Source organism: Colobus angolensis, unplaced genomic scaffold (assembly GCF_000951035.1).
Source record: "Colobus angolensis palliatus isolate OR3802 unplaced genomic scaffold, Cang.pa_1.0 Scaffold188, whole genome shotgun sequence".
Classification (NCBI taxonomy): Eukaryota; Metazoa; Chordata; class Mammalia; order Primates; family Cercopithecidae; genus Colobus; species Colobus angolensis.
The window spans coordinates 2,467,488-2,478,520 of record NW_012115021.1 but is presented as its reverse complement, the minus strand read 5'-3'; the positions used below and the strand labels follow the sequence as shown (position 1 = coordinate 2,478,520).

At 48.8% G+C, this 11,033-nt stretch overlaps 2 protein-coding genes across 3 annotated transcripts in view; one reads left to right on the top strand and one right to left on the bottom strand.

Annotated features, from left to right (window-relative positions):
- The window catches only part of CDKL5 (cyclin-dependent kinase-like 5), a 228,076-nt gene that overhangs the window by 214,062 nt on the left and 2,981 nt on the right, over window positions 1–11,033 (top strand). For both annotated transcript variants that reach the window (XM_011940216.1, XM_011940217.1), the window contains 2 exons: window positions 5,509–5,592; window positions 10,199–10,381. In XM_011940216.1, the coding sequence (XP_011795606.1) occupies window positions 5,509–5,592; window positions 10,199–10,381 (267 nt within the window). The remainder of the gene's footprint in view (window positions 1–5,508; window positions 5,593–10,198; window positions 10,382–11,033) is intronic.
- RS1 (retinoschisin 1) overlaps window positions 1,243–11,033 on the bottom strand; it is a 30,958-nt gene continuing 21,167 nt past the window's right edge. Inside the window, exons 4-6 of the mRNA XM_011940218.1 lie at window positions 6,681–6,822; window positions 3,939–4,134; window positions 1,243–1,671 (exon numbers count right to left, since the gene is read on the bottom strand). Of these exons, the coding sequence (XP_011795608.1) occupies window positions 1,519–1,671; window positions 3,939–4,134; window positions 6,681–6,822 (491 nt within the window). The 3' untranslated portion in view covers window positions 1,243–1,518. The remainder of the gene's footprint in view (window positions 1,672–3,938; window positions 4,135–6,680; window positions 6,823–11,033) is intronic.

Below are 11,033 nucleotides of genomic sequence, written 5' to 3'. Positions count from 1 at the left end.
CACCCTGTGTGATACGTTTATATTTGAGAGAAGATTGGGCAGGGAAAAGCATTTTCCGAAGTTCAAGCATACAGCATGGGGACTAGAAAGATGCTGGGTTGGATATAAAATAAATGAGCCCCCAAAGCGTCAAGGAGGATGTTTCGGGCTTTTAGAAGGCTGCCTGTTCACAGAAAAGGTGAATGTGTTGTCCAGGACTGTGTTAGCGCGAGTCTAATCACTTGGCTTGGCATTTGAAAAGGAAAAGTAACTCGAAAATGAGCTGCTAGCGGAGACTACCCTGTGTCTGGGGCCAGGACAGTCTTTAGAGCAGCCTCATTCTCTGATTCCACCACCTCCTCTCCATATACCTCCTCTCCCCCGTGTTTAACAGCCTCTTCCTGGGAGGGGCCTGGAATCTCAGGCTGGGCTGTAAGTGGCCAATGAGGCCTCCCAATCTAAGGCGCCGCCTCCGGGAACGGAAAGCCAGGTCCATTCCTTCCCAGAGAGCTTTTCAGGAGCAGGCGCAGTTTGCGTCTTGCAAGGCAGAGGGTGGAAGGGCGAGAATCTTTCAGGGAAAAGTCACATGGTCCTTTTTATGATGTGAGCCCTTCCCAGTTCCTGCGAAGCATGTAGCCAACTCATGAGCCTCCTCTGAGTAGCCAGTGGTAGCTCCTGGGCCAGCTGTTCTCGAACTACGTTTGGTTTGCTGGGAAATGGTAGCCCTAGGTAAAGGGCAATGGTACTGTGTTGTGGTCATTTGGGGTCCCTACGTATACTTGGACGCGCAGCCTGTCCTGTGTGATCACCTAAATGGTGACCACAGACACAGGGAATTTGCTGGAATGGATTGCAGAATGGAGCTGCGTGTACTGGGCACTCTGGACCCTCCGGAATCCCTGTGTTCATGAGGGTGGAAGCCCAGACCCGCCTTGAAGGTGAGAACTGCGAGCAGAGGAAACCCCTACCTTGGGCTTCTGGTCATCTGTCACGTATAGCCTCTCAGGACACTGGGATTCTCACCCACCACACTCATCCCTGCAACTCAGTCACCCTTGAGAGCCTCAGCTGCCTCCCCGGGGCTCTGAAAAGTTAACTAGGAGGAACTGCTCCCTTCTGCATTCAAAGCCGGGCTTTAGGAAACTGTATGTTTTTGTCTTGAATGTGGTAAAGCACAGGAATTTTCAAATTATCAGGACTGCTTTGTGTTCCCCTGAGACTGCACCTTTCACAGTGTCACTGAGACAAAAAATGAGCAGAAAATTACCCCTGCTACTTAGGCTTTTGTAAGAAAATTGGTTTTCGGGACATTTTCTTTGTTCTGACTTTCTCTGGCCCGGAGTGGGGAATAAGTTCATTTTTATTTCATTGAAATCAGAAAGCTATATCTTAAAAAAAAAAAGAAATATCTACCCAGCACTGCAGTTAAAATTGCTTTGCAAAATATAGCCCTGTTCATCCCAGTGGTGTGTGAGGGGGTCCCCTACGGCCCCGCTCTGCGCCAGTCACCCCCCAGCAGGCGCCAAGCTGAGGCAGGCATCAGGCACACTTGCTGACGCACTCCAGCAGCTCCATCCGGATGGCAATGCGGACGTGCCAGCCCAGCGGGATGAGGCGAATGAAGCGGGAGATGATGGGGGGCCGCAGCAGGTTCTGAACCGTGGAGGTGCGGTCCGAGTTGCCATAGAAGACCTAGAAAGATGGAGGAAATCCTGTCACCATCACATCGGGGGAGGGAAAAGGAAGAAGGGTTCCTTTGTGGAGCTAGCCCCAACTTTTAACTATAGAAATGATTAGAAAGTGGTCAAAGCACAGAGAGTTTGCGGGTGCCCTCCAAAATCTGACCTTGAGTAATTGCCATCACACCTACATTCTCGGAACATCTGGAACTGCACCATCCAATAGGGTGGCCACTAGCCAATATGTCTGTTTACACTTCAATTAATTAAAATTAGATAAAAAATTCAGTTCCTCGGTCACATGAACCACATTTCAAGTGGCCGCCATATTGGACAGTGCAGATGTGAACATTTCCATCATCACAGAAAGCTCTATTGGAGGGTGCTGCTACAAAATGCCTCTTGACTCATCGCTTTTGAGTTTTTATCCTTTGCATTTTGACATTTTGAAAAGGCCCACATCACACTTACATGTTCCAAAGGTATCCAAAGTAGGGCTCAAGTGAAAACCCGTGCTTGGCTCAGGAGTTGTAAGCCAAAACTTAAATGTGTGTTCCTATTTTGATACAAGTGACGAGTACCTTTTCAACTTGGAAAATGTTTTCTTAAAAAGACATAAAAACTTGGCCAGGCGCAGTGGCTCACGCCTGTAATCCCAGCACTTTGGGAGGCGGAGGCGGGCAGATCGTTTGAGGTCAGGAGTTCGAGACCAGCCTGGTCAACACAGTGAAACCCCGTTTCTACTAAAAATACAAAAAAATTAGCCAGGTGCGGTAGCGGGCGCCTATAATCCCAGCTACTCTGGAGGCGGAGGCAGGAGAATTACTTGAACCCGGGAGGTGGAGGTTGCAGTGAGCTGAGATCATGCCATTGCACTCCAGCCTGTGCAACAGAGCGAGACTCCATCTCAAAAACAAAACAAAAAGACATAAAAACTCGAAGATTCTGGAAAGGGGAGGTGGTGCCAGAGTAAAGAGAAAGGGGATTTGCTTAATGTTTTTAAGGATGTAACGTAAAAACATGCTGCGGATGTTTGACGCTATTTCCAAAGAAATCATTCTTTGCCCTCTTACCAAAGTCACGGTGCTCTGCCTGATGACACTAAGACATTTCATTTCCTTCTGGGATTATCTCCTGAAAATATCTGGCTGTTGCATTTGGCCCCATCCATCCACAAAAAGGGAAGGGCCTGGTCTGCCATGTTCTTGCCTTTCTCCGCAGTGGCACTGCCCCACACCGCCTTCTCTATTGCAGTTTGTCTTTGAGCCTATTCAAGTCAAGAGCCAGGTGAAGAGAGGGGAGGGTGGAACAGGCTCCACCAGATTGCACAAGTGCAGGGGTGAAGTGCCTCTTTGCAAAGAACCTTCAAGGCCTTCAGAAGCACAGGGCTTGAAAAACTTCTCATGTCTTTTGGAGAAGCCAGCTAATAAGAGTAAAAATGAAATGAAATGACCAAGTATCAAGATGGTTTTTCCTATTGTGTTCAATGGGAACACAACCCATGAACGTCCTTGAAACAACCCATGAATGTCTTGCTGTATAAATTGTCATCAGAGACTTACAAAGCCTTCTGAATCTCAGCTGTACATGTCTACTTAACCTGATTAAATGTCAAAATTAGCCTGGGGAACTCCTTACTCTTAGGCAAAAGGATGTTTAACATTTCCAAAGAGCTAGTGAGTTTTTAATTCATTTTTATTCATAGCAAATATATGTGTTTAGTCTATGGTGAAGAAGACTTCGGTCTCAATCCACAACGATTAATAGGATGTAGAGTTGCCCAAAGGTTTAAGTTCCTCTGTGTTTGTGCTGGTGAAGTCCTTTTAACCATTTAGCTAATGGGTAACTTGCTAGGTTCTCAAAAGGCTCCCTTCTGTCAGCCTCAAACAATAGGAGAGGCCACATCTTTATAAACGGACGATTCTCTACCCACATCAATAACATCAGACAACACCCCTGAAGCAAAGTGCGTTCAATGATCCAGTGAGTTGAAATAGTCCAAATGGTCAGTCTTAAGAATTCAGGCAACTGCATACTGATATGGAAACTCAGACAAACTTTTTTTTGCACTTAAGAGTAGCACTCATTTGCAAACAAACTGTGCTGGGAACCAAGGCAAGCCCAGGAAAGAGAGCACAGCGCGTTGTGGGGGAAAGCGCAGATGACCCACCATGCCGCGGAGTCAGTGCTCTGACAGAGGGCAGTGACAGGAGCGCAGGGACAGGAGGGGAAGTCCCAGAGGGTGTGAGCTGAAGGTGGTTTGGGATAAGCCCAACTTACCCGGTTATTTCCAGTCTGGTCCTTATAGTAAATCCAGTTCAGGCGCTCATCGGTCCTGTACTGCACGCTGTACTTGGTCATCCACTCATCGATGTCACAGCGCCCCTGGGTAAGGATCCCTGAAATCACCTTGATCTCCTTCAGATCTATCTGTAACCACTGGCTACTGTCCTGGAACTTGGAGAGCCAGGCGCACCTGCCGAGAACATACCAAGTCACCGGGAGACTTCCCCTGTGCATGTCTGCGAAAAGCCGGCAGGTGCTGGCTTTCAAGGGGATGCCAACATCCGAAGAGCCCCCTGCCAAGCTCGGGCAGTCTGGGCTGTAGTCTGAGCCTTATCTCCTAGGAATGTCCAGCTTCTGTTGTACTTAACTTGCATCTCATTCTCCCTCTCCCTGCATCTCCACCTCCCGAGAAAAACTTTCCAGATTAATTTGTCAAAGAAATGCCTCAGAGTGTGGCTGAAATTGCCTTTGGGAGCAGTTGAACATGTCTGTCTGCAAAACATGCAGGTGCATGGCTGTTAGACCACCAGCCCCTGCCCTCTGCATGCGTCTCCCGGGATGATTCTTTCTGCACATTTCACTCTCTTCACACCTATTTGTGTTTCCCTCAGATGGTGACATTCCTGCCTCATGCAGAGCACTGACCCATGTGGATCTAGAAGGGCTTTGACAAGCGTCAAGCCGGACAACCGTTGAAGCAACTAATTTGTTTATTTTAGCTACATTCCTCATAAATTGTGGAAACCTATAGTAGTCCCCCCCCGCCGCCTCCTTTTTTCCCTTTAATGTGTATTTTAATTAACTTTGTAGGACTTAAGCCCTGGGCCACCTTCCCTTCTTTTTCCAGACTTACTCCTTGGGTGGCTCCTGACTTTTCACTTCTATCCCAGACCTTTCCTAAATCCCAAATCCAGAGAGTTCAGTTGCCAGCTAGAGGACTTCTGTATGCCTCTCAGCATCTCAGATGAAACACATCCCAATGTGAGCCCCTAAGTGCCCCCACCCCATCCTGCTTTCAGACCCCACGTTTCTGAGTAAACCCCATCCTCGCATGCGTCCATGTTGGCCACCTGAGAACCATCCTGAGCCCCTCCTCTCCACCTCCAGCGCCCAATCCATCTATCGGCTCCATCTCCAAGCGCCTCAAATTCCTCTACTTCTGTCGGTCTCCACCGCCACCACTCTAGCCCATGCCCCCTCCTTTCTTGCCACACCTCAACTACTCTCCCTGGATTGCTCTGGCCCCACAGGAACCAGAGAACTTAAAACACAAATGTGCTTGCAATCGTCTTCGACTTAGAAATCTTTATCCGGCAGAGTCTGCTATTCATCACCCGATACTCCCTTCCCATCCTCATTTGGTAATAGAACCCCTGAGTTTCATCTGGGCAAACGGCCGTCTAGCTAAGATGACATCGCTTAGTCTCCCTTGCAACTAGGTGGGGCCCCCTAACCAAACTCTGGTCAATGGGATGTGGGCAGAAGTGGCCAATAGAATATGTTTGTGTTCTTAAAGGCAAATCATGCACACTCTGCTGCTCTTTTGTTTCTCCCTACTAACTAGAATGTGGATGTGATGGTAGAAGAGAGAGACACCATTCTGGACCCCAACATAGACGCTTCATGTTAAGGACGACAGAACAACAAGGTAGAGTCTGGGCCCCTCATGCCATCAAGCTGCCATAACGACCCTAGACTGCTGAATGAAACTTTTTCTTTCTGAGACAGTCTTGCTCTGTTGCCCAGGCTGGTGTACAGTGGCGCACAATCTCGGCTCACTGCAACCTCTGCCTCCTAGGTTTAAGCAATTCTTCTGCCTCAGCCTCCCAAGTAGCTGGGATTATAGCCACCCGCCACCATGCCCAGCTAATTTTTGTATTTTTCGTAGAGATGAGGTTTCACCATGTTGACTAGGCTGGTCTTGAACGCCTGACCTCAGGTAATCTGCCCACCTTGGCTTCCCAAAGTGCTAGGATTACAGGCGTAAGCCACTGTGCCTGACTGATGAATGAAACTTTTAAGTGAGCAAGAAACACAATGCTATATTAAGTCACCATACTTTGGTGCTCTTTGTTACAATAGCACGAACCTGTATGCTAATTAATATGCACTCAGGGTCCTCCCATTATCCCTACAGTACGGACCAGTCACTAACATGGCTTCTAAGGTCCTGCACCATCTGACCTCTGCCTGCCTCTCCACCTTGTCTCACCTGTGCTTCAGCCTTGCTGCCCTCTTTATGTTCCCCATCTACACCCTGCAGGTATCATCCCAACTCAGGGCTTTTGTACCTGCTGTACCCCACACCTCTTCCCCTCCCTCACCTGGCCAACTTCAAGTCACAGGTCAAATATGTTTTCCTTAGAAAACCTTCCCTGGCTGCATGGATGAGGTCTTTCTTCCTTCATCTCTCCCGCAGCACTCATAAGTACATTCTATGTCATTTGTTTATTAGAGAGACCTATTTTTTTTTCTTTTTTGAGACAGGGTCTCACTCTGTCGCCCAGGCTGTAGTGCAGTGGTGTGATCTCGGCTCACTGTAACCTCCGCTTCCCAGGTTCAAGCAATTCCCCTGCCTCAGCCTCCTGAATAGCTGGGATTACAGGCACGTGCCACCACACCAGCTAATTTTTTGTATTTTTAGTAGAGATGGGTTTCACTATATTGGCCAGGCTGGTAGAGAGGCCTATTTTTTTTAAAAAACACATGAAAAAAAATCCCCTGGGCCCTGCTTACCCAAAGCCTTGACTGTTGAGCCGGGCCTTGTTTGCAGTCCACGAGGAATACCAGCCCACATACTGCTCCGGGTTAGAGCAGGTGATCTGGTCTGGTGTGACCTCCCCTGACTCGAAACCCAGGGGCTTGTGATATGGGCATTCTAGGAAAGGAAAAAGAATTCACATTGAAACACATAGCTCAATACTCAACAAGTACCAGGTGACTGAAATAACAAAACAAACCCATCTGCTATGTGCTTCGGAGATGGAGAAGGCTTTACCTGTCTCTGTGGTTCACAATGGTTACAGCTGGGTCTTCAACGGTTCACTACTCATGCGAGAAAGGAATGAAGGATGAAGTAAAGGAATTGCCACAGAGACTCACAGCCTTTGTAAAAGCAGAGGGAAGTGGCTCTATGGCAACTTCACAAGGGGTGTGCGGAATTGTGAGAAATACTTCACCTCCTCCACCAACTTAGAGATCTAAAAACCAAGAGGTGCAGAGTAAAATACCATATTTAAATGCCATACATCTTTATTTCCCCCATTAACACAGACTTAACCATCCTGCCTGATGACGTCAGGTCTCTCATTGTCCTTGGGCAGTAGATGATGCCAATTATAGGGACAAAACCACAGTGAGAGGCAAGAAGGGCGATTACGTATTGAGATATTGAGAGTGACTTCCTACTTGTAAATTGCAGTTTTCTCATCAGTCTAATTAAAAAAAAAAAAAATGGGTCAAATGTGCCTGGGGGACTGTTGAGTGAGAAACAGCTAAAAGGAACTGCTTTATCCCAGTGGTAGTAGCCAAAGGTGATTCTTCTGTGTTAATTGTCTCCTGCTTCCTCTCGTCTGTGTGTCCCCTCACAGTAAAAACAGTGTTGAGGTTGGGCGCGGTGGTTCACGCCTGTAATCCCAGCACTTTGAGAGGCCGAGGTGGGTGGATCACGAGGTCAAGAGATCGAGACCATCCTGGCCAACATGGTGAAACCCCGTCTCTACTAAAAATACAAAAATTAGCCGGGCATGGTGGTGTGTGCCTGTGGTTTCAGCTATTTGGGAGGCTGAGGCAGGAGAATCACTTGAACCCAGGAGGCGGAGGTTGCAGTGAGCTGAGGTGGTGCCTGCAGTGGCAGGCACAGTTTTGAGTTACCTGGTCAGAGGCTGCCAATTTTCAACCCAGTATTCATTCATTCTCCCCTTCTTTTTCTTTTTTTTTTTTCTTTTGAGACAGGGTCTCACCCTGTCCTAGGCTGGAATGCAGTAGAGTGCAAGCGATCCTGCCGCCTCAGCCTCCCGAGTAGCTGGGACCACAGGTGCACACCACCACACCCAGCTGATTTTTGTATTTTTTGTAGAGATGGGATTTTGCCATGTTGCCCAGGCTGGTCTCGAACTCCTGGGCTCAAGGGATCCACCCGCCTTAGCTTCCCAAGGCACTGGGGATTACAGATGTGAGCCATCACGCCCAGCCTCTCCTTCTTTTTTACTAAAGAGCTCCCCTTTTATTGGGAGCAGCAATGTAGCCAGCTGAATAAAGGGCCTTTCCCAGCCTCCTTTGCAGTTAGAAGTGCCCACGTGACATAACTTCTGACCAATGAGATATAAAGACTGCCTGCTGGGATTTCTGGTCAGGTTTTGCTTTCCCCTTCTTTCTTCCTGTTGCCTAGACTACGTCTGATGGCTGGTGCGACAGTAGCCATTTTGCACCATGTGGGTAAGGCCAAGAGAACTGCAGAGGCCAAGTGCAGTGGCTCATGCCTGTAATCCCAGTGCTTTGCGAGGATCACTTGAGCCCAGGAGTTCAAGACCAGCCTGGGGCAACATAGGGAGACCCCATCTCATGGCTCACACCTGTAGTTCCAGCTACCAGGGGAGGCTGAGGCAGGAGGATTGCTTGAGCCCAGGAGTCTGTGGCTGCAGTAAGCCATGATCACACCACTGCATTCCAGCCTGGTGACAGACCCTGTCTCAACAAAACAAAAAACAAAAAAACAAAACAAAACAAAACTGCAGAGACCTCAGCCTTGATAACCTTAAGTATTGTAACTCCTTACCCCTAATTTTTTTTTTTTTTTTTTTTACCATGTGAGTTAAAACTCCTAAATCAATAAGCCAGTATTTAGGGGGTCTTGTACTTATAACCAAACCCAGTTCATAACTGAATTTCTACAGAAAACAAATGGCAAACATATTTTCCTTTTTTTGTTAGAGACCCAGTCTCGCTGTGTCGCACAGGCTGGAGTGCCATGGTGCAGTCATAACTCTCTGCAACTCTGACTCCTGGGCTCAAGCTATCCTCCCACCTCATTCTCCTAGTTTTCTGATGATGAGTGATAAACTGCAATTAAGGCAAATCATAGTATTTTCTCCATCTGTAAATGTGAGTTCAGGTTGAAGGGCTGAACATATTCACTGAGGCACCATTACCTGTAACCATAAAACAAAGGCTGAAGTCTCTCTGGAGAATTTTTCAAAAGCCAGTAAAGTTGAATGAAACATGCTTGCAGAGATGGCCATGCCCTGTCGCCAGAGGCTAAAAACAGGCCAGCTTCAGGCCTCTGGCCAGGGAGGTTTAACTTCCTTTCTGCCCCAATGCACCAAAGGAATAGGCCCAATCCCACTAGTATCTGCAGCTCTGTGGGGCTGAGGGTGCGGGCACAGAATTTGTAGTTTATTGAGTACTCAAGACTTTGGGAGTCTATTACGATCATGTCAATTTCCGGGAGAGAGAAGAGGAGCACTTTGTGGGCCACTCAATCATGACTTGTGTGGCGGGCGAATCATCAGGGGAGCTTATTAAGAATGCAGTGTCCAGGACTCCACCTCAGAGCAACTGCATTTTTAACAAGCTCATTTTTGAAAGTGCACTTTGAAAACCTGGCCTGCCAAGGAAGACATTCTGTGGGCTGGAGATCCGGAGGACTGAGTGCCTGTGGACTCGAGGGCTCCTCCACCTCCGCGACACCCCTCCAGCTGGGAAGACAAGCCCAAGCGATCAGGAGGAGGGGCACAGGACCAGGTGGCAGGGATTTTTCATGGGCAAAATTCTAACCTTGGGTGTCTCTGAGGCCCCTCCACTTTGAGCATTTGATGACTGAACCTCCTTCCCCACCCCCCACCCAGGGCCACCAGCTCTGAGGGAGTAGACAGAGGGGAAGGGAAAAAGCCAGTGCTACCTCTCCCAGTCACCTTATTCTTTGCACTTTGCTCTTCTTCGTCTGTTTCCCCTTCACATCTCTTTTGCCATTTCTTCCCAAATAGCCCATCTAACACTTGAGAGCGGTCTGTAGGCCTGCGGGTGTACCTGGCCAGGGCCAATGGCCTTGACAGCCTGGGAGGGCTTGTTGAGGCAGCGGAGAATGTGTGACTCACTGCGATCTAAAGACCCGTGTGTCCGGACATGGATGCTGTACTTACTCCCCAGGGAAGATGACAATCTCACTGTCACCTTGGCTTTAGCTGGTATCTGGGAGCTGATGCCTGACTCCTGGGCCCCAAGCTTCATTCCACTGCCCTCTGAACATTTTCCAGGAGAAAACTTCCGCCGTGGTGACCCAAAGAAGCCTCACACTCCGTATGTCCCAGACGGAGCCCTTCATCGTCCAACCTCCAGTCCTGCTCCCTGTCCAGTGCTCCAGGTCCGAGGCACTTCCATATTCCCGACACTCCAGGTCCGAGGCACTGATGCTTTCAGCTGCCTAACCCAGCAACCCGGTAAGCAGAGACTCTAGACCGGTGGGGCTCAGCCTGGGCTGCACCTCGGAATTGCCTGAGGAGCTGTAGAAATGCTGATGTTCCGGCCACAGCCCCAGGGATTCTGACATCATTAGCCTGGGCACTGGGACGAGGCTGCTGGTGATGGTAATGGGCAGTCAAGGTCGAGCAGGCTTGCATCCAGCCAGTGACACCTGGGGTAGGGGCCCACCCTCTCAGCGTGCGTGCAGGCCAGCTGCTTAACCTCTCTGGGTCTCAGTCTCCTCATCTGTGAAATGGGGCATGATATAGTACCTGTCTTCATAAAATTGCTGTAAGATTAAGTGAAACTATTTGGAGATTGTAGAATTCGTAGAGCACAGTATCTGGCCAAAAAGCACCAGGTGCATGACATTGGTGGAGGTGAATTCGTGACACTACATTGACACCTTCTTGAATTTTGCATGTTTTTCTGGCAAAGACTCAATAGGGAGGAAATCCAATGCCCCTCTATCCTCCTCTGTTCTGTCCCCATTACCCTCCCCCGCTCCACCACCACACCCCCCGCCCGCCACACCCTCCAGAGAATGAGGCCAGCTTCATGTGACTAATGAATGGTCTCAGCTCTCCTTGCCCCAGGCAGGAGCAAGTGTGTGTGTGTGTGTGTGTGTGT